Genomic DNA, 22,741 nt, shown 5'->3' on the forward strand with positions numbered 1-22,741 from the left:
TTTGTCACATGTGAACAAAGCCAAGAAGTGTTCCTGAGCATTTACAAAACCCATTGTTCTGGGCCATGACATTAGGTGGGTTCAAGCAACTCAAAACCATAGGGGAAGGACATGGCCAGACCTGGCTCTGGTGCCAGCTGTGCAGCATCAGGAAGGCCCCCGGGGACCCCAGCCCCTGCACAGGTTGAGCAGGGCTGAGCAGCAGAGCCCTTCCCTTCCCCAGGCGCTCGCTGAGGCACGTCTGGACACCTGAGCTGCCATTAGCCTCCCTGCTAGTGAAGACATTTTGCCAAACAGGGCTACTGCAGATTCATTAGCTGCTTCCAGCATCAAAGCCCATATCAAGTTCCAAGAGAGCAGTGGGTAGTGTTGTACTCACCTACAGCACAGGACCTCTGTCTGCAAGGCAACCTCCACCTGCTCCAAACCTGCGCAGCCAGGGCGATTTTTGGTCCTTTAGATGAAAATCCAGAGGCCCAGTGAGCAGTGTGCTGCTGATGGATGCTGTTGATGGAGCAACTCTTTAATGGGAAGGCAGTGCTGGCCTGGCCTGGCCTGTTGCACTGCCAGAGCTGTGGGTAACTCCACAGGCAGAGTCACTGCGGTGGAGGGGCCAGGGGACATGGGAGGCTGGCCAGGACTGTAGGGACGCACAAAGGTACTCGTAAGGACACAGCTTCAAAATAAAAGCAAGTTTCGGCACTGCTGCTCCTGGAGGAAGTACTTGTCTTCTTAATGGGACACAGTTTGTGTGTCAGAAAGTTGCCTCTTTTAAAGCCACATTTAGTGTAAGGGGAATGTTCCTGTCATTGCCTCAGTTGCACTTGACTGCAGACACCATCTGCCGCAGCACTCAGCCAGCTTGGCATTTAAAACGTCATTTAAACCAGAAAGCGATTGAGCATCCTCCATCTACTGAGACAGATATCATCAGCAAAGGTGAACTTCCGCAAGTGAAGGAGGTTGCTGATAAAAGGGCTGAATCACAGGAGTGTTTACAGAGAGCCCTGTGAAAGACCGCTATTGTTCCTTCATACGTTCACTCTGTTTCCTGTACATATTTTCTGCAATCTCCCTTGAGGAAGCAATGTTACAGGCACTACCAGTGACATTCTGCTTCTGAAGTCCTGCACGTATGGTCCCTGTGGGTTAATGCAGGACCAGCAGGTTTCTGTGCTCTCCAGAAACGTGACTGATGGCATTTTCCAGACTGAACGGCCAAATCCTAGGTTTGGTTCAGCTCCACGGGGCAGGAGGAAAAGCTGTCTTCCTGCTGTTCCTTTCTGTTGGAGCATTGCTGCACACAAAGCCACATCAAACTATAAAAATTGCGCTCCCTCAACATCTCAGTCCCAGATGACAGCAAAGACCTGTACCACCTCTGAGCCTGTCTCTTCAGAAGAGAAGTTGTAGAAAGCTATTACATTACTGTCTGTTCCCTAAATGCAGGAAAATATTCCCAACTGCACATGCTGGTATGTGTTGAGGTTGCAATCTCAAAAAAGAAAAAACACACAAGAAGAGGAAGAGGCATGAAATAGGTAAAAACGCATTAAAAGAGTAGAGGCTAAAACTATTAAGAGTTAATTGCTCTACCCAGGCATGTGCCTGTAGGACAAATAGAGATGAATGTTGGTAATGAAGGTCTTAAACAACTCTGGGAGAAATTTGGTTCTCGAGGTCAACTAATTTCCCAAGTTGGAAGTATTGAACAAGTCCTTCCTATACATGCTGCTCAGTATGGCGCGATCTGCTTTTTGGTTGTGCTCTGTGCTTTTAACGTAAATTAAGCATTACCCTTTTCAGTTACGTTAGGAGCTCTCAAAGTGCTGTTTCCCGCTGTCAGAAATAGCAGTTTCTACAAAGACCAGGTAGGGCAATAAAAGAAGTTGTCAGGGGGCTGCGGGGCTCCCCTGTGAGGCAAGGCCAGGGTCGCGCTCTGCCGGGGCCACCACAGGGCAGGGCTGGGCCAGGAGCTAAGATGGCGGCACCTCAGTGACGGCGCCTCAGTGATAGCACAGGAAAGAAAGGGAAAACACACTACAGAGAGAGAGGAGAAACAGCAAGAAGCAGCAATGTGAGCAAGGTCAGAAAGCAGGCAAGGAGGTGCTCCAGACACTGGAGGAGATTCCTGCGCAGCCCATGGAGAGCCCACACAGCACGGGGCAAAGCATGAGGAGAAGGTATCATCAGAGGCAAACTTGCAAAATGACCGTAACCAGGCATTCCCAGATGTTCCTCGGGGCAGGAAATGGTGGAGGAATGAAGAAGTGAGGCTGAGCCTATGAAGCAGGGGCAAGAGGGAAGATGTTGTTTTGATATATACATGTATTTTTTGCCACAGTCCCATATCTCTTTAAATTGCAAATTACTTACTTTTTTGAGAATGGGTTCTGGTATACTTTGCTTCTCAATCTCCTGCAGTATGTACTCCGAAACTTCCACAGAACTTTAAGGTCCTGTCACAGCAGGACAAACATCCCATCCCACACCCTTCTAATGAAACCCAATGGCACAGAAGCAACCAATAAAATCTTTGTGACAGGGTCCAATCTCTGTACCTGCTCGAGTCAGCAAGATTGCTGGTTGGGGACCATACAGCAAGAAATTAAACACCCCTACAAGTCTACCTGACAGACAACGTTAACCAAGTTTTCTACTGACAATGCTCACGGGTGTGAGTCTAAAACCAGTACACTGAGTGGTCAGTGATGATGCACAGAAGCAGGGAACAGCTTTTGTGCCTGCTTATGGTTCTTTTCTTGGGGAACAGGATATAATTTGATTAATGTAGCCTTGCATGTTTTATACTACCTATCACACCATATTAAAGTACAGCAACACATACCCATGCGCAAGAAATTTATGAATAAAAACCATAATCCTTGATTGGCCTTAATCTAACTTGACTTGCAAATATTTAAACAGACTGCTTCCTGAAATAGTACAGGAAGTATACATCATATGCCATGCAAAGGATGTAATAGGATAAGGCTAAGATCATGTATTTCAAATTTATATTTGTAGTCTTTTGAGTGGTGAGAACAAACTGCCACAGGAATGATTAGCATGCTAAAAAAAGTTTGAGAACCACTTGTAAAGACAAGAGTCACTGATAATATGACAAAAAGCCCACTATCTTCTTGAAATGAAGACTTGCCATGTATTCTGTCCTCTACATCTTCCCAGTGTTTTCTCATTTGATTCCCGCCCCAGCTCAATAAACTAAACCATAGCAGTTATAGGAGGTTTTTATTTTAAACAAAACCAATGAGATACAATTTACACTGAAAGCCAAAGTTGAGGCAAATGATTTCCTTTTTTTGCTGTTATTTGCTGGCTGTAGTAGGTGGGATCCACTCGTGTATCTTCTTGCGTGTAGTAGAGTAAGGTACATACTGCCCAGGAGTACCACTCAGATTGAATTTATGGTTCTCCCAGATAAATTTACGAGCAACTGGTGGATGAGTAGTTGGAGGGTCATCCGTCATCGAGTGAAGCCAACGATGCCTTAGGAGGAAAAAAAAACATTGTTAAGACACATTAAGGAGCACTACATGATCTATAACAAGCCTTCCACCTGACTCCCAAGGGTCCTCTCCGCTGAAAGAAAGAATTTATTTTGAAGGGAGCCAGACAGAGCTGATTTTATTCTAGTATAACTTTGAATGAGACTACAGGATAATGATGTAAAATAATTTCAGCAATGTAACTGACAAATAAAAGTTCTGCTTCAAAGGAAGTGAAAGTACACCTGAATTTCAATTTCCTGTTCCCTTGTAGGCTTAGATCAAAAGGTCTCTGGGCAGGGAGCATTTTGTTGTTACCTTTGTATAGCCTTAACAATCCAGCTAGTTCAAGGCAAGCACTACAGAGGGCAAAACCAAGTGTTTGGGTTTTTTTTTGTTTGTTTTAAGCAGAAGACTATTCTGTACAACAGTTTCTATACCCATCTCCAAAGCCGTCACGACGCTGCCACTTGGGAAATACAGACTAATGATGCAAATTCACCTAGAACAATCATGTAAATGTTTACTGACTCCACAATGAATTTGTGTAATACCAGTCAGTAACGGGGTAATTACCAAGTCATTACAGCCATTATCCTTTACCTATGAACTAAAGGTCAACCCGCCCCTGTGCAAATAACATTAATGATCAAGCAAAGTACTTTCCATAATAATTTACTGAAACAAAACAGCAAGAATTGATTTCACCTCATTTCTATTTCAGTGACCAAAGCAACTTTCAAACCTGAATCACTTTTATTATATGCCAATTAACTATGCACGCAGCATGAAGTACATATAATGACAGAAGTGAGTTTTTTGCAAGCCTATCTATATTTTTACTGAAACAGACTTAAAAAGAAGCTTCTGCTAATCAGCTTTTGCCAAAGACTTCACCTAAAAATAAAAAAAACCCTCTAACTCCAGGTATCAGAAAGCATAAAAATTGTATCTTCAGCCTTTAGCAACCATTCCTGCAAACTTCATTGATACATCAATACAAAACCACAATAAAAGTAGTATGAAATAGATGCATGTGCTTGACTGACAAGTATATTTTTAATCCGAAGGGCTCTACAGAAGGCTGAATAATTTTCAGTCAAGTAGCTTCTAGACATTTATTTAGAAAAAAATCCCAACTTTGGATATAACTTTAGAACAAAATTTCATGTAAAAAATATGTCAGCCATATGTTCATTCTACAAGAAAAAAGAAAAATAAACAAAAGCCTCAAATGAAAGCCACACATTGTAGGACTAACAACTGCCAGGAAACTGACTTGAATACAAAACTGGATGGAAGCATAAGAACTTTTGAAAATAAGAAAAAGCTTGTTCAGCGGTAAAGAACCTCCTCTCATGAGAAAAAAATAATCCACTGATGAGTTTGAAGATTATACACAATTTCAGATTGACACAATGCAACATGGATAGGAGGAGGATCCCTCTCTTCCCCAACTCCCCTTTGTAAGTCTGCTATCACTTGAACTACACTTCTACTACTTTTATTAAAATAAAGATTGGGGGCAATGATTTCTGTCTGGAAGGAGGAGGCCCCACAGCACCTCCATCAGTCATGCTATGGCCCGAGGATATAGGATCAGGCCTTGCTTGATTTCAGATCTGGTATTACATGCCTCTGACGGTGCCCTGGCCACCTTACACAAAGCTCTGACCTTCTGTAAAGGCACCGTACCAGATCAAAGCCATTAAAAGGATTCTGCATGCTAGCAGGCTTCCCATTATGCAGGACATCACTTGTCCCATGAGGGCTTGCACCAAGGTCAGCAAAAGCACTGTAAAACAGCTGATTTGACAGAGGTGAGATCATAGACCCTATAAGCCAGCTCTCCAATGGTAATACAAAGAAACAGACCTGTGGCACAGGATGTAGGGACAAGATCCAAGTATCCATACGCATCCTGCCAGCACTGACTATTGACTGCATATCAAAATGCTTTGCATCACTCCACTCAGCTCTTCAAACTCGCTCACCGTAACATGCGGAGACAACTTAACCACGTACACCTTCACCTACTGACATTTCTGGTAATAGCAGATAGGAATCCTGCAAGCAAAATCCTATTTTTGCACCTGTCACCAAGCCTCACCATCCTCCCAAGCCTCCCACTCCCTTGAGAGCCATACAAATCACCAGGACAAAAAAGAAAATTGTTTTCTTGGCTAGAAATGCAGTTACAAAGGCCCTGAAAGACAGGCTGGGGCAGGTGGAGCACAAACATGTATGAAAGCTTAGTTTAAATTGACTACATTTCAAGCTTACTTGATGCCCAGCACTTCTTTCATTTCAAGGGTATATACAGCATACATGCACTCCTTGAAATGGGAAAGTAATTATGTTAACACTGAGTTTATTTGCCCATTTAAACCGGATGACAACACAGGATAGTATTATTCTGTAATTTAAACTTTGCAGTTTTTCTAAGACTAAATCGATGAGGTCTCTTAACACGCAGTATTTTGGAGTAGTCCAAGTATTACGTCATTAGTTTTCAGGATTTTCTGACACTAAAACATCAACATGAAATTGAGCTCAAGTTTAAAAGGATCTGCAGAAGAAGCCCCCTTAAAATTCCACTTTCTCACTGAGAAGTAGAAACAAAATTGCCTACCTGTGAGAAATGGCAGTACAGTCACAGGTACTGAAACACTCATCTCCAGAAGAGATTTTGTTGTAATCCACTCCCCATTTAAGCAAAACAAGAACTGAAAACTTTATTTTGGGAAGACTTTCCCCTTGACAACTTCCCTGAAAGAGTCCTTTGAAGCCCTGATGTCTCATAGGCTCTCCTCCCAGATGCTCAAGAAAAGCTTTTCATGCACTCGACAGAACAGCATGAATAAAGAGATCTGACATCTTGCAGATGGCCAGATTTCTATACAAACTTTACCCATAAATCCACGCATGGAAGAATAGGATTCAAAAGCAACTAATGACTTAAAACCTACAAAAGCAGCAGATGACTTACAGCAAAGAAAATAAGAAAGATAAAACTCTGGAGAGGCTGGAGCAGCTTCCTGAGCCTCAGAGCAAAGTAACTACCAAGCAGTCTGAGGAGAGTAAAGCCTCTCTCTGGTCTTTTGCTTGGGTGAACAGATGAGACACCCATCAACATACCTTCAAATGCTCTCTGCAGAACCTTCTCCCAAGTCTTAGACAAATATTTAAAAGCAAGGAGATTTCAAACTTAAGCTACAAGGGACCGGAGCCAATTGTATGATGTACAAGCTGTCAAACAAGCACCGATGCCATACAAACTGTGTAGCTACTACCATATGTGCATCTGCAAAGTTCGGGCACTGTCTACGTAAGTTCAGGAAGGCTGCCAGCTTGATAGCATCTCCTCCTTCTCCAGCAAGTTAACTCTGTTGTGTTAAGACAAAAGATAAGCAAAGATGTGTGTTATGGTCAAACGGCAGAACTATTTTGGTGCTTTCCCAAGTACTTCAAGTGAGCAAGAAACCAGGGGTTTAACATCAAGAGATCCTCTTAAGATGCTAGTCAAACTATTTTAAAGATGGTCCTCACTTATTTTTCCAGGTTAGTGTGTTGGAAGGGAAGTTAAAAAGGACAAGAAACATCTTTATTTGTATATATATGGGAGATACCCAATTTCTCAGGCAAGCTACCCTAAGATACCATTGTACAATGTGACTAACCCATTTACCTAAAAGCATTACACCAGCATTAAATCTAGTTAGAAAGCCCACAAGTTTATTGTAAATCTACTGAAGGGATGAAAATCTTATTTCCTCTCTCCCTCTCCTTCCTTTCCTGATCAATCTTTTTGTTCTCCTTGCAGGTACTCTTGAACAGCAGCGGTTTTACAGGAGAGTAGCACATTCTTTTACATTTCTTGGTGTGCTAGCACTGAGATGCCACATTCCTCCCTCCTTCAGCTGTCAGATCAGCTAACAAAGAGGATGTAGATTACTGAAATGAAGTTAAATTTGAAATTTTATTGTACGAAGTTAGCACTCCTATAGCTCCTTCCAAAGATGTCAGGTTTGCACTACGAGGAAACAAACACTGAAGTGCTGGACAAACACTGCACACACAGCGAACGATGCTGGCAAAACAAAGCGCTCCCAAGAAAGGAGAAAACTACTCTGCAATTACTGTGCTGCTTTCTCCACGGCACATAATGTATATTGAGCAAATCCAACACAATTCAAATTGCATTAACCAGGAAAATGGTTAAGAAAAGGTATGCAGCCAGTCACGAAAGGCTTTGAATGTGATACAAAGGAATCAAGCCTCCAGCATCCAGCAGGATATCAGGCCTCAGCTTGCATGGACCTTATGGACCTTACTCCTACGAAGCAGCCTTATTTGACAGCACAGCCCTGCTGAAACTGGAAAACTGGGTTCTAAGCTGCCCCTCCGCGGGCTCAGTCTGAGCCTCTCAGAATTCCCCAAATGCAAACTTGTGCTCTTCCAAATTCCAGCCAGAGCTTCAGGATGAGCTGATTGCCGAACAGTTAATTGCTATCCACGACAGGAACAGGCAGACGTGCAGGGAACTTCTGCATGAGAAATGAACACAGCCTGAAAATCAGGACTGATATAGAGAATTTGGGGAGCGGAAGAATAATGGTACTCTCTTTGATCCCAAACAGATTAAGGACAGTGAGATGCTTAGTCCTCTCCCCTCACCTCGTTTCTTTGGAAATAATGGAAAATGTCTTATCTGTGAGAAGCAAAGAACCAAGAAGTACAAGCCTGGAAGGGATTTAAACACTGTGCACAAGCTCTAGATCCAAGGAAGTATCAGCTGCATCCACATTGCTCCCAGCAGACACCTACTGAAGTTGTTACAAAACTGATGTGACGCTGGTTTAGTAATCTTCCCAAACCAAGTTACACCACTGAAGATGAGCAGAAGTTTTTAGTGGTAAGGATAGTTATGTCCAATCTGGACCTCCTTTTCTGCAACCTAAACCTACTACTTCCTACTCTACCCATCTATCTTTGGAAGACAGCCTGTGCCTTTCCCCTCTGCAAAAGATTAATTGCTTAAGGGTTATATCCATGGTCATTTCTCTACTTCTTAAGCAAACAATTCTTTTCAACCGTCCTTGGAGGTCTGATGGTCCTCGCTGCTCTTCCCTAAGCTTCTTCCACTGGTCCAGTTTGCTATGTAATCACATCCATGAAATAGCAGCACTGAGCTCTTTGACTCATTCACCTGTATTTTACAGCCCTGCTATTTCACCTCTCTGTGCAGCCCTTGATTAAGGGAGAAAGAGAAAAGCTAACGCTGCTTTAAGCACGCCTCCTTACTAACAGCTCTTCCCAGCACATTTCACCCAGGCCTCAGCTCGCCCCTGATCCAAACCAGCTTCTGCAGGGGGGTGGATAGAATTAGCAGAGATGATAACCCTTGCCTTAGAAAAGAGCAAGCTGGATTATTATCACAAAGAACACATTCAAGATAGCCTTTTTTTCCCCTCTCTTTTTACTACAAAAACTGTTTTGCCTGTGAAAATAGTTTTGGTACCCTGACTGGTGTTTACTACCTGTTCAGAGATTCATAAAGGGTCACATTAGGAAAGGTTCCTCTTGATCGTAACTATAGGATTTTCTTCCCTGAATACTTTCAAAAGCTTTTCTACAGAGGCAAAAGTACAAAATACTAAAACCTGAAAGTCATTTATCCTTACCAGCTTCTCGCTTTTCTTTTTTTTGAGCCAATAGAAGAAAGCTTTGCTTGTAATGAGTGAATCCATATGCCAAGTTAAGACAGCAAGTGAATGCCAGCACATGCCAGTTGTGCAAAAGAGCATCACCTGAAGGCTCCTGGAGACAATTTGCTAACCTTAATTCTTTTAGGTTGGGAGACAAATGAATGAAGAACCAAAAGGGATACAGACCTTCCTAAAGTAGCAATAAAATGGCAATGAGCTCAATACACAGGACAACAATTAGAGCAATTCTTAACGGCAACGTCTATGGAAGCACTAAATACAGAGCTCCTGTGCACTGGTATGAGCAGATACAACTTTATCACTGTATGTTCACACAATCAGCGTGTTAAAAAAATGGAGTTCCACCAAAATACACGCCCTGTATATTAGGAGATGAAACAAAGGTTTTGGCTTTCAAAGCTAACAGCATAAAAGACATCTTTATCCAGGGAAAAAAAGCCCCATATCCATATGCTGCACAGCACTACAAGAAGTTTCATACTAATCATTCCACAAGTATTGAAAGGATTTAAAAAAAAAAAAAAATCTAATTAACTTGTCTTGAACAAAGTAGATATAGTCATCTTGATTTTGATAAGAAAACCCAGAGTGAAAGAGGCTAAACAAGATAAATTAAATCAAAATAAACCGCAAGGCAACTTCAGAACAGCTGCATTCCCAATTCCCTGTATAGAAATCATGTCAAAACAACTCCTGATTTCCTTCACACTGTGATTTCAATGCATCCATTGTCAAAAATCTTACATCAATTATTTCAGAATACTGAACGCATTCAGTAGTTCACAAAAATGGTGCTACACTACATTACATATGAGATGTTTCTTCTTGCTGCTTTTTTCCTTTTCTCCAATACCTGATGGAATGTAAATGCTGGCTTAATTAACTCCTATTTTAATTTTTTTCCAAGACAGCTGTTCTCACAGTTTTCCAATATACCAATGTTTGTTTTTTTCTTTCCTTCCCAACTCATCATGCATTAAATGCAAGGTTCATCTGGCTGTATCTCAGCAGTTGTTCATATTCCACAATCCCGAAGGCACATCGCTGACCACAAAATCACCCTTCAGGATGGCACGGTGTCTTCAACAACCAGAAACATGGAGAAAACCTACCTGTAGTATGACTTACATTGAATAAAAGAAGAAAACGTTTTTCCTGCATATCTGCTGTGCTCTCTATTCTTCCCAATTAAAATAGTATGGCTATACATAGGCATACAGTAGGATTTTTATAAGAATTCTGCAAAATCATTATAAACTAGCTAGCATTATCACTAAAAAAAGGAAAATCTGAAATCTCTAAGTTAGTCTTGGTCTTAAACCAGGATTTTGTTAGAAGTGCCATCTTTAGTCATGACAATTGCAAAATATTTTCTGAAAGTAACACTGGCATAAACAACGCGATAAAACCTGCTTCCACCTGCAGAGGGTATGACAGCAAACCCATGCAACGCTCCACCAAGATGAATTAACTAAAACCCAGAGTCAAAAACCAGTGTTTAGAAGCAGCATTCAGATCACAGCCCAACTGTTATGATCGTACTTGATATACGTCTTCACTGACCCAAGGGTGACAAATGTTCAGTTTTCCATCTGTTGAAGGAAAGTGCTAATGCTTGAAGAAACATTTTTAAAAGTGGCAGGCCAGATATTAGTATACTATGGAACAACTGAAACTATTAAAAGAAGCAATTTTACACAGTTCAATCTCCAACAAAACTGGGGGTTCAAAAAAGTCAGTTTCTTGTGTGGTTGTACAACACCAGAGCTCCGTGCACAGCAACTCCTACAATGAATTAAGTCTCAAATTAGACATCTGTGCCATGTTAACAGTCTGTGATAGTATACTATCAGATGGAAAAAAAAATCACAATTTAAAAGATGTTTATTACGAGTCAAAATACTTCAATTTTGAAAAACTTATCTAAAAAGTGTAGAATTACAGCTCAATGATTTACATGCACCACAAAGCCAGGATTCCTACATAAGAATTAATAAATATCCAAGGTTGCCATGGGATATATGAATTTATCAGCAATTTTTTATGAAGTACTGCAGAACCTGACAAAAATATCTTGGAATGCAGGACTGCTTACCCTAGAAACCTGACTGATACTCAGGAAGAAATTATTTGTTGTGGTTTGTAAGGACACAACACATAAACACAAGAAAGAACAAAAACTAACAGCACGTCAAGATTAGGAGAAACTTGAGAACAGGCATAGTCTTACAGCTCGAAGGATAAAAAGTAGATCCTAAAAGCAGTTATTATGCAGTCAGTATGGACCAGCATGGACTGGAATGAATGTGCTAGTGGTGAAGATTTTAAATTTTAATATCATCTTTAAAAAAAAAAAAAAAAAAAAGGCCATCAAACTCTCATTGGAGATGAAAGAGAAAGTGTTAACTGCATTAACCTGCAAGAACAGGCACCTCACACCTGCACAGAGCACTCCTGGACACAGTAGCTAATAGCACCCTAGGTTTTAGATCAGCTTTGTCCTATTGCTCATTAACCAATAAACGGTTTAATCACAGAATGTCTTCACCAATATTTGTTTTAATTGAGGAAGAACCTCTTCATCTATGGAAGCACCCTATTGAACAGTACCTTCCTTCCACAACGTAAACCTCCAACAAAATCCCTTCTACATTAAAATTAACCAGTCTGCAGCCTTCTTGTCATACACAATGATAACGGCATCCACAAAAACTTATTACCAAATAATGGTATTTTCTTTTCTTCTGCTATGTAATACAAGAAAACGTACAGGCAATTACACAATTTGCCCACATTAAGTTAAAAGGCTTACCACTCAGGGGGCACCATGCTTCCATCAACTTCCCAAAACGTATTTTTGCCATTCATTTCAGTAGTATATATGACCCATCTGTGTCGACCTTAATTAAACAAAAAAATGCTGTATTAGCTTAAGAAAATAAATTATTTTCATATAAAGCAGAGAATTCATGAAAATGCAAAACAAAGTATTTTGCCTAAAAGAATCTACCATTATGGGCACTCATTTCAAGAGTACCACAGTTATGACCATGAAGCAGATCAGGTTTTTGTTTTTCTGAGTTCTCTGTATTTCTACTGTCACAGCATTTCTACATTTTTACATTTTACAGAACTTAATGCTCACACAACAAAGCAAATATAGCTATTATGTAAGTAAAACGAAATAGGAACTTCTAAGATTTTCAGACAGATTTTTTATTTTTTGTCCCATTAGAAGCCTTTTCCAAAAGGACATTGCCATTAGTACCCTAAGATTAAACTAAGTTTCAGCCATACAAGCATACTTTTATTGTTATTTTTAATCAACAAGTTTACCAGCAGCTCTGCTTTCCCCAGTGACCCCTGCAGCAGGTAGGGCTGTGCCTAACCAGTATCAATTGCTTACATGCCACCTTACTTGTTGCAGTTGCCAACTTTTGAAGAACCCTTCAGATATTATTTAAGAACCCCTTGCTTAAGGTAATAGGAAGATCAAGGTAACCTGTGCTTCTTTGCCCTGAAGTGATCATCCAAGTAGGCCCAGCTGTGAGGTGTTTTTTAAAGGCAGTTCTCTTTCTTCCCCCACCTGGTAAGCTTCCAGCTTTTGGGTCTGGGATCAAATCCAGCTCTCGGTCACGTTATCATAAAGACATACCTACATGTAAAGTACCTGACCAGCTTAGATGTATCCCACAGTTATCAAGTCAGAGTTTGCAAAGGAGTTGAGGGAAACAGCAGAGAAACAGAGGATGTCAAGGCATTTCTACAAGCTCCCTCTCTAAGGACTTACACAAGTGCAAGGAAGCTGGGCAGGCAATAAATCCTAATTCACTAGCCACCCATACAAAGGTGGGCAGCCAGTCAGGAGGTGTTCACATTACCACACATACCAAAGAAGTTTCTTTTGTCTTCATAGTATTTGTTTCCGTATTTGTCAACTCCTACCAGCGTACCAGTCTTCAAGTCATTGACCCTGTGAATTCCCAAAACAACAGTTTTAATTGACTTTGTCCTAGAATGAAATTGGATTTTTTTTTTTTATTATTATTTTTTACCAAGAGGTCCCAGACAGGATTATCCTCTGACACTGCTCTCCTCTGCCAAGGAAAAACTCAGTTACCTCTACATTATTCAAGCCCGAGCTCTTACCTTCATAAAAAGAATGGACATTTTGCTGCTGCTCTCCCTTCCTTCGTCCCTTCTCTAACTTGGAAGAGTTGTTATGCCCTTGTCCCAACTTCATGCCCTCAATACCGTTACCAAGCACTAAGCAGTATTTATGGCTTCCAGAGCAGGAGATGGCTTTCCCAGACAATTGCACTGAGCCCTGAGCAAGGAGAGTATTTCCAGGCATGCAAACCCTTAATAACTTGACTTCTACTGCATACAATTCGATCTACCTTCCTCAGTGGGACACCTATAAAGAAAAGCAAGGAAATTTGGCATAAAACCCTTGCAAAGAAAAATTCTTCTGACTTGGGTAAATCATTTTCCCAGTTACCAGTTGCTACTTCTTAAGTACAGTAATTGTTGCAAGAAAGATGTCTCTTGATCACTCCTCCAGTAAGCATCAACTCTATTCCTTGAGCTAGGATTGAGGATTAAATGGTTTGAAAGGAGATGGAGAGGCAGCAAGAACATTTGTAGCTGGTGCAGCCGTGAGGAACAGGTATGACTGTGCACCCTGCACACCTCTCTTCTGTCTTCATTCTTCCAAAAGAAAAAGGAAGAGCGCTGCCTCCAGCACTGCCTACCCCCTTTCTGCTTAGCGGATAGATCGCAGGCTGTGCTGGCACCTTTCATTCACAAACGCTCCCTGACAAGGCATTAAGATGTGTTTAGGAGAGGCACTCAGTTGAAACCTAATACTCCAACTTGCAAATATTTCTCTTTCTTTTGCCACCAGAAGGAAATTCAATGGCATGACGGTCACACGAGGTCATGGCACCTGGAGACTAATAAGACCGGCAGCACCGTGACTGTAAGGACAAGAAGAGCACCTGGGTGTCACAGAGCAGGAACGAGCTGCTAACTAAGTGACATGTGGAGGAAAATAAAACCCACACGCTGCTGCTAGGATTTATCAGGTGAGGCCCCTCCAGCGAGCAAAGCAAGCACGTACGAAAGCCGCTGCACCAAAACACTGCTGAGGCCTAACCAGAAATTGCAGAAACAGCTCAGAACAAACGGATTAAGCCACAAGAAACACCAGAGAAGGCGCTGTTACGATGACTGGGGGAGGCCCATAAAGCTCGGCTTATCCTAGCGCGAGTCCTTGAGGTGCAGCAGGGAACTCTGCAGCCCCTCGGCCCTGCACTGCCGTGCCCGCTGCTGGCAAGGAAGCAGCAGCAGCAGCAGCAGCAGCAGCACCAGCCCTCTGGCCGTGCAGTTTCACCTCTCGCACCTCTCCCACCCGCTCCGCTCCGTGCCCCGCTACAGAGCCGGCCCCGTCCCCCCCCACCCCGCGGGCACGGCGCCCCGGGGCCCGTCCCTCCCGTCAAGGTGACCCCGCAGGGGGCGGCGGGGCAGGAGCGGGGAGCGGGGAGCCGGGAGCCGCCCCCGCCGGGCGCCGCGGCCCCGCCGTTACCTCAGCAGCTGCCAAATGGCGCCGCGGACGCCACCGTGGCCGCTGAGGTGCTTCAGGGCCCGCTTCGCCACCTGCACGTACTCCGCCATCTTGGGGCGGTGCCGGCCCCGGGCCCGCCCCGGCAGGGCGGGGAAGGGAAGGGAATGGCGGCTCGGGGAGGCGCCGGGTGTGGGTGGGCCGGGGGTGAGGGCTTCAGGGCGTGATGTGGGTAGAAGGGGCGCAAATATCGCCTGGTCCCAGCCCCCTGCCGTGGGTGTGATAAATTAGTGGGGGGTTTGTTCATTGTCTTTGAGGAATTTGGAGAAACTGCTGAAGAGATAAGGTTGTACAAATTAACGGCCTTGGTAAAGGGGAGGATTAAAGCAAGCAGATAACAGGAGGGAGTATTGGATACACATCCTTGAGTGAAACCAGACATCCTGTCTGCCGCTTCATTACCCCCACCTGAATACGAGCACAACGTGTGAACACCAGCAGAGGAACAACGACCCCCCCTCTCAACAATAAACTGCGCAGCCTCAGCCAGTTCAATAGGTCTCGATAAGCTGGAACTCGACTGCTATAAAATAGCTACCCTGGAAAGGGAAGGTGCGTGCTGTTGCGGAGCGGAGACTCCCCAGCCGCCCAGCGCTGTTTTGCTTGTGTCTGCTTACTTGATTAATAAAATAATTACAATAGACCTGTAAATTGTGTGGTCTAACTTATAACAGTGGGCACGGACGCCTCCCAGCAGAGCGGGCTGGCTGTGTAACAAGTAAGACAAATAAGTAAGGCCAGACCATGTAGATTTTGCAAATCTGCCCCACAATCTGCCTGTAACTCTTTAAGATTGTTTTAAATGAAGTTTCAACTCAATCTGAATTTAGTAATATTTATGAAAGGAATATTTGTAAAAGGTATAAAAGGAAAGTAAACAGCGCTGGGTGCGCGGGGAGTCTACGCTCCACCAACATGCACACACCAACATCAAACATTCTAAATACACAGAACATTGCTTTACATACTAAACCCGAGTATGCCTATACAATCAGAAAAGGTAACAAACAATCCTTTAAGTTCTGTGACTTAACAGTCTCCATTTTCCATTCCTTTTCTTGACTACAAACAAGTCTCCGTTTTCTGTTCCTTTTGAACAATATGTCTTGCTTTAAGTTGTCAAGCAACTCGGCCTTCGGGCCTTATGTATCCCGTTCTTCCCAGATCGAAGAAAAGCATATCCATCTCCTTTTCAAGGCCAATAGGCCTGGGTCAAAAGGCAGGTCCAGGTCACCAGAGGGGCGTAACAGCAAAACCCTTCGATGGCAGTAGTGGTGGGGGGGCCGATGATGTAGCAGTCGGATCAGTAAAGGAGCCCGCAGCTCCCTCACTCTCTGGCAAACCACACGTGTCTGACTGTGGCCCCACACGGCTCTTTAAGGCCTCAGAGACTGCTCGCCAGGTGCTGAGCAATCCCACTGCAACCTTGTCGGTTTTAGTTACAGAGTCCCACACCTTGACCTCAATTTGATCCCATGTTTCAGGCTTATAAACTGTCAGATTGTTAATAAGGAGAATAAGCTGTAAGGTTACCAGGACAGTCTTTGTTCCTAAGGACGTACGATTCCCCATAATGCGCAGCTGCTTACCAACGAGGGGCAGCTGTGTGCGCGGCTCCACTTCTCTCAGCTTGAGCTTCTTCCCAGCTCTGGTGCGCCCATTTCCAGCAACTTTCTGTACGAGCTTCTCTGAGCAGTTTGCTGAGTCTGGCCAAACCCATCTTCATGAGGCGATCAGTGTGCCTGTTCCCGTCCTGGTCTCCGTCCTGCTAGCCTGTTCCTTTTAATTCCTTCTTTCTGCTTCTTTATTGATGACATAACTTCATCGTGTTGCCTTTTTTTATCTTGAGGGCAGGCTCCCCTCTTATACCCTTCTCCCTACTGCAGTCCTTTTCAAAAACAACTTTTCATTGGACAAACAACTTTGCATATAACAGCAATGGCAAACACCCAGAAACTTCCATGCCTTAACGGCTGGAGAGCAAGCAACCCGAGACTGCATGGAGTCTCCTGAATCACCCTTCTTAACCATGGGGCTTGCCAACCCCCATGGCCACACTCCCACATCTCCCCCTTCTTTGTTAATATCAACCATCTTCTGGACATAAATTACCACTCCATATAGAACAAGATGAAGCAGGTCATCTGTAGCTGCAGGTCAGCCTCCTGCCAACTAACTTCTGTGTTTAGCAACCTGGTGTTACCTGGAGGCTCAGCACGTGGCAGTTTGGTGCTCTGGGTGTGCAGTGAACGGTTCTGCTGAGTGAAGGGCGCCGTGTTAATGCAGGAGAGCCCGTGGGGGAGCAGGCCTGTCTGGTTTCTCTGTTATCATGGGCACTCCACCACACAAGTTTAGATAAGGGTGCCCTGAGCATTGTTCCTGTGCTGTACGCTTTTCCACCATCACTCCAACCAAGCCACAAAACACTCTTCTCTCCTTATTAGCACCTCATCCATCTTCCCCAGACCTCAGCCTAATTCATTTGAAAATGTTTTTGAGCAAGCATTGCTACAAGATCCGATTGCTATAAATAAATAAATAAATAGATCAGGAAATGCATCAACAGACACAAAAACCTTACGTGTCCAGAGGTAATGATATTGAACACGGTGGTGCTCTGGTGGTCCACATGACCTGCCTCCAACTCCACTGCAGTGACATGGGGACACACTCAGGTCCTACGCTCAAGCCAAAACACACAGCTCTGATTTCCCATGAAAGATGAATGTAATAGAAGATGGTATTACATGTTAGCAGTCACATATCAGAGTGAGGGTGGCACTTGAGAGCTCAGAGGGTAAAAGGGAGACTGAGGTGGCTGAACGGGGCTGTTCCATGTGTTAACATGACTTTGTATATTTACGAGAAAAACGGAGGAGCTCAGGAGAGAAGCATTCATATGATGAAGTACAAATGTTCTTTGGGATTATTTCGTACAGAAGAGAAGGAAAGGCAGGACTGGGATTTTTTTAGGGATGTTTGTTAAGCAGGGAGAAGAGAAGAAGGTACCCCAGAGTAACCAAGCTGGAGAGTTCCCAGTCTGTGTGTTATTTACCCAAAGAGCACTTGTCACTAGAGAGCTCTTCCTTTTTCCATCACAGGTGACCAAAAGGCTGTGGGAAGTTACTGGTATGAGGAGGAGGGAATACTTATTAGCAGCAGTCTGACTGGAGAACAGGGTACTGTAGGAGTGCTGAGAAAGGTAAGTTTTTGAACAGAAGCAAGAGAGATCCTGGAGTAAATGCTAATGCGGAAGACAGTCTAAATGTTTACTTCTTGTAAGTCATCTGTTCCCTGCATTATCCAAGCTTTATCTTTTATCTGTATCAGTGGGTAATTCATTTTCTCCATGATACTCCATTTACTGCATGATAAAGACATTTCAGAATTGAAACATGGAAAGAGTGGTAGCTCCTTTCTCATTTGGAATGCACTTATAGGTTGTCTGCATATTTATGTAAGTAGCACAATCATTTATAAAAGAAGACTGAAACAAATCACACTTTTTCAATTATCACTGAGAAATCAATTCTGGAATGAACCAAAACTTGTGATATTTTCACAAATTTGAACAAGAATAAATTCACTATTTATCCAGTAATATTTAAAACTGAGGTAATTCAACCTGAAGTCTGTATTTATATAAAAAGAAAAATGTATTCAGCCATATTTTAACTTTCAACCTAAAACCGATCCATAATGAACTGAGTAAACATTTGCAAATATAGATTATTGCGTTGTATGGCACAAAGACCTGTGATCAGAATTCATTATAGCAAATTTGTATGTAGTGTTTTAAAGGCAAAAAATGATGGTGAATTAAATTTTATAATAAATTATTACATTTCCAAATACTCAATTGCATTGAGCAGAAAATAGTAAGCACAGAAACAGAGTTAATAGCAACAAGGGCTAGAAAACGGCAAGATATTGCAGCTATCACAAATCCCAGAGACTGAAGGTAATTGACACTACTACATAGTAAAACAGAAGTGAAATATCCACAAAGTTTTTGTAATCATATACACTGCTTCAGGTCTATAGGACAGTCGGTATAAAACACTAACAAAGTGATAGGTTATTACAATTGTTTTCTATAATAGAAAGTTACAATTTATTTTAAAAAATACACCCAAAATAGAATTTTCAAAATTTAGTCAGTTTTCAATACATTTACAGTGATTTTGTTACACCACAGCAGACAATTACGTTCTAATGCTTACAATGAAACTGATGTGCTAGGAACCATAGAAGCTGAACAAAATAACAGACCAGTGGCTGACTTTTGATGACCCTGATGACCACAGAAGAGGCAAAATGTATGGACAGGTTAAGTTTGTAACTGCGGAAGGTATTGCAATTAAAGTACTTTTGGAGAAAAAAAATAAAAATAAAAAATAAAAAAAAAAAGTTAAAATATAACAATGATTTGTACCAGAAACGCCACCAGTATGGAATAAATAACCCAAGCCCATGTATACATGTACAACACACATTTTCAAGGAAAATGTTTCAAACTAGTCAATTCATTATGTGTAACGTTGCTCCCGTCTGAAGTGACAGGATTCTAAAATGTATAAAATAGTTTTTCAATTCATGTGATTTATATTAAAATGAATCTTCTTGCTCTTAACATTGAACATTTTAAAGCTATTGAAACTAAACTTGTTCTTTCATTGGCAAAGAAATTTTTTATTTTTTGGCTAGAAAACGCCACAGTTTGGTTGAATCCTGAATAGGTATGAAAATTGTCAGAATGCTGAAGATCAAAAGTTTAATAAAAATTTAAAGGAGAAAGGAGAATGTCACAAAAATAATGAGATATTTTAACATCCATGGTTAAGTGAGATTCACTGTGTACATTTTTGTTAGCAGAACAACAGTCTTACTAACAGCATGAAAAAACAGTAATATTTGTAATATTTGCCAGCTTTTCGTTCAGCAAAGAACATTTATTCACAGGACTAAAAATAATAAATCACACAGGTGGTAATGTGAGATCCTGTCACCATAAAAAATAGCTGTTCAAAACGTTCACAGCCTGAGCTGAAGGTAACTTAATATGCTCCATTTAACCGAGCAACAGTTATCTTCAGACAAACCAAACCAAACAAGAACTTCATTGTTTAGACCTTCCGTAAGATGCCACATTATTCTCAAAGAAAACTGCAATGGTCAAGAGCCAGAAATAAGAAAAATGCATCTTCATCCTTGTATTAATTTACCTGTTTTATAGCTCCTATTTCTGAGAAATCCCAGTTATGTAGCATTCCTTATCAAGAGCATGAACTCATCGTTTAAGAATCCAAAAGGATTAAAGAAAAAATCTTGATAAGAAAAGTGAATAAACTGAAGGAATAACCAGCACCATCTGGCTTCTTGATCATTGCAAAGAAAGGAGAGATTACTTGCTAAGCAGCACAGACCAGCCTGCACCTTATGTTTAAACCAGTACTGAACTTACAATGAAAAAATGTAATAAACTTTGGGGAAAAAAAGTTACTTACCAGTAGCCAGAGCTCTTTGCAATGCATTGCATATGTGCACATTATCTCTACAGAGGTCCAAATATCAGATCAGGTACCCAAGATCATAAAATGTTTTTTTGGGCCCTCACAATACTGCAGGTGTGCGCTCAAATCTCCCCTTTTGTTTCACTTGGCAGTGAGTGCAGTGCTTACGTATTTTGTTGGCTACACATAGAAAGGGAGAGGGTGTATGGTTATCGCACACGTGGACAACAAAAGCAACTGGAATCTCTTCAATATAAGAAGTTTTTCTTTATGTGCATATACATGGGGCCACACAACCCGTAATTAGCTGTCCCCACATGCTCAGAACAAGGTGGCTGGCAGACACGTCTTGGCAATTTGAAGATTTCTTGAACTCACTGTCCTTTTGGCAATGATGCGTACAGGTGTTATTCAGCAAAGCCCCTAATGTAGTTTGAGATATCCCGATTGCTGATGGTGACATGACCCTATTGTTCTCACACAGAAGTAATAATGTCTGTTACCGGGCTTGGAGATGGCTGTCCTGGTTGGTCTCTCACCTGGTCAAGATAACTAGATTCAAGATACCTGACAGTCTCTCGTCATGTGCAAGCAAGATGACTGACGATAATCCCTTGCTACCCAACATGTGAAGGAAGGGTAGACTCCGATCTGGAGACAGGATTTAAGAAGAAAAACATAAAGGGGTTGAATTCCTGATTTAAGTTACTTATAAAAAATCCCAGATGAAGCCCTGGAATTTGCCAGGAATACAGCAATAAGAGATGTGGGAGGGGAAAAAGTCAGCCACTGGGATCTGGATCTGCTGCTGCCAGCCAGAGGTGACAGGCATCAAAAAAGAGCAGCAAGGGCACGCGTAAAACACCTGAAAGTCTGATGTAAAACATGACTGGGGTTCTGGTGCTTTTGAGGTAAGACAGCCTAAGGAACCAGTAATCAGTGGTGCTGGCAGTCCACGTTTTGGTGAAGTTGGCTAACTTGTCTACGAGGCCACACTGGGCCACGAAGAGGAAGCAATAAAGGAAATCCAGAGAAAATAGGGTTCTGTGGCCATGTTCTCCAAAACACTGCTCTGTTAAAAATATACACGATGAGGAATTCAATCCCTTAAGATTTACACCTGTATGAACACTGGTGTTTTCTCAGCTGTTTCTGCAGCTAGACAGTATCATGGAAGAAGCCACATCAGCCAAATCTTTTGGGCAGCGGTAAACAAGAAACTGCTTATCATGCCTGAGGCTCAAGCTCTGGAGTAAAAAAAACCTGCAAAGATGTGAGAGATATTTGCACAGTCTGCTGCATTTAGAAGGAAAACAAGCTTTTATTTCCATCTTGCTGTTATCTGGGTTACACAAAGCTGGAGAAAACTGGCATAGAATGCTTCCAAGATTTGGGATGCCCAGGAAAACACCTCCAAAATGTTCAGGAGTAAACTCCTGTCAGCTTCCTTAAAAGGTTTAACAGAGGAAAATCTCCAGGAGTGGGTTAGGGATAACATGGGGCTGGAAAACAGGGTCCAAATTTCTACGAGCTGAACTGAAGAATGATGTATGTCCCATTTGCACCTTGGTCCTACAGATGGCAAGGTGAGCCCGTTACCACTGGGATGAGAACAAGCGCAGCACATTGGCAGCAATTGTTCACACAGACAGTGAGGCAGGTTTCCTGGGATACAGAGAAGACGTCTTCCTTCTTCATGAACTCCAGGGAACACGAATGAAGAGCCTAATCCTGCGCCTGCGACGGGTGAAATGTGGGAAGGGTGAGGCACCACAGCCAGCTCCAGCACTCAAGGCTGTCCCCCAGGAAGTCCTTCCGTGCCAAGTTAGAGCAGGGGAGATGGTTCCACCCCATCGGGGGTCCTCAGCACCAAGCGTTAGGGTCTGTGGTACTGTATATGGCTGATCCTGTAGAACAGCCTCTGGTTATAGAGCTTGGGCAGAGGAAGAGCCAAACAAACTGGTTAGTGGAATTAAAAAAAACACAATAATTCAGTGTCAGTGACTGTTCTCTGATGCTTTTTGGATGGTTGAGATCCTCAGGTGCTGAGAAAAAACACAGAACTCACCCAAGCCTCATCTAGTAGTCCTTCAATGGAGTGGCCTTGGAGCGGCTGGTACAGGCTGGGCAAAGGCCTCCCTTTAAGGGGATCTTTTGGCTAAGCAACTGGGTGAGGCTCTTCTTCACCCAGTGCTGCCAGAGAAAGAAAAGTCCTGGGTAAAGAGAACTGGGCCTTGATCCAAGCTTTAGATAATCCCGAGTGTCAGCAGTAGACCATCACTTTCACTAGGATCCTTCTCTAATTTTAAGCAACGGCTACTAAATGTGCTAGGGATGTACAGCTTCCTGCAGCAAAAGGAAGCAAGG

At 42.5% G+C, this 22,741-nt stretch overlaps 2 protein-coding genes across 2 annotated transcripts in view; both read right to left on the reverse strand.

Moving 5' to 3' along the window:
- Positions 1-3,235: 3,235 nt before the first annotated feature.
- Positions 3,236-14,940, reverse strand: NDUFA12 (NADH:ubiquinone oxidoreductase subunit A12). Its single transcript, XM_082751555.1, has 4 exons — positions 14,826-14,940; positions 13,129-13,211; positions 12,051-12,138; positions 3,236-3,510 (listed from the first exon to the last, which is right to left on the reverse strand). The coding sequence occupies exons 1-4, from the start codon at positions 14,912-14,914 to the stop codon at positions 3,330-3,332; spliced, it is 441 nt and encodes a 146-aa protein (XP_082607681.1). The 5' UTR covers positions 14,915-14,940; the 3' UTR covers positions 3,236-3,329.
- A 3,602-nt stretch (positions 14,941-18,542) lies between these two features.
- NR2C1 (nuclear receptor subfamily 2 group C member 1) overlaps positions 18,543-22,741 on the reverse strand; it is a 53,415-nt gene continuing 49,216 nt past the window's right edge. Inside the window, exon 18 of the transcript XR_014319375.1 lies at positions 18,543-22,720. The gene's annotated coding sequence lies outside the window, so the exon portion shown is untranslated. The remainder of the gene's footprint in view (positions 22,721-22,741) is intronic.

This window comes from Aythya marila (genome assembly GCF_965140915.1).
Source record: "Aythya marila genome assembly, chromosome: 1".
NCBI lineage: Eukaryota > Metazoa > Chordata > Aves > Anseriformes > Anatidae > Aythya > Aythya marila.

Coding starts and splice junctions, on each gene's coding strand:
- NDUFA12 (XM_082751555.1), bottom strand. CDS start 14,914: ATGGCGGAGTACGTGCAGGTGGCGAAGCGGGCCCTGAAGCACCTCAGC. Junction 13,212..14,825: donor GCCATTTGGCAGCTGCTGAG/GTAACGGCGGGG, acceptor GGGAATTCACAG/GGTCAATGACTTGAAGACTG. Junction 12,139..13,128: donor AGACAAAAGAAACTTCTTTG/GTATGTGTGGTA, acceptor TGTTTAATTAAG/GTCGACACAGATGGGTCATA.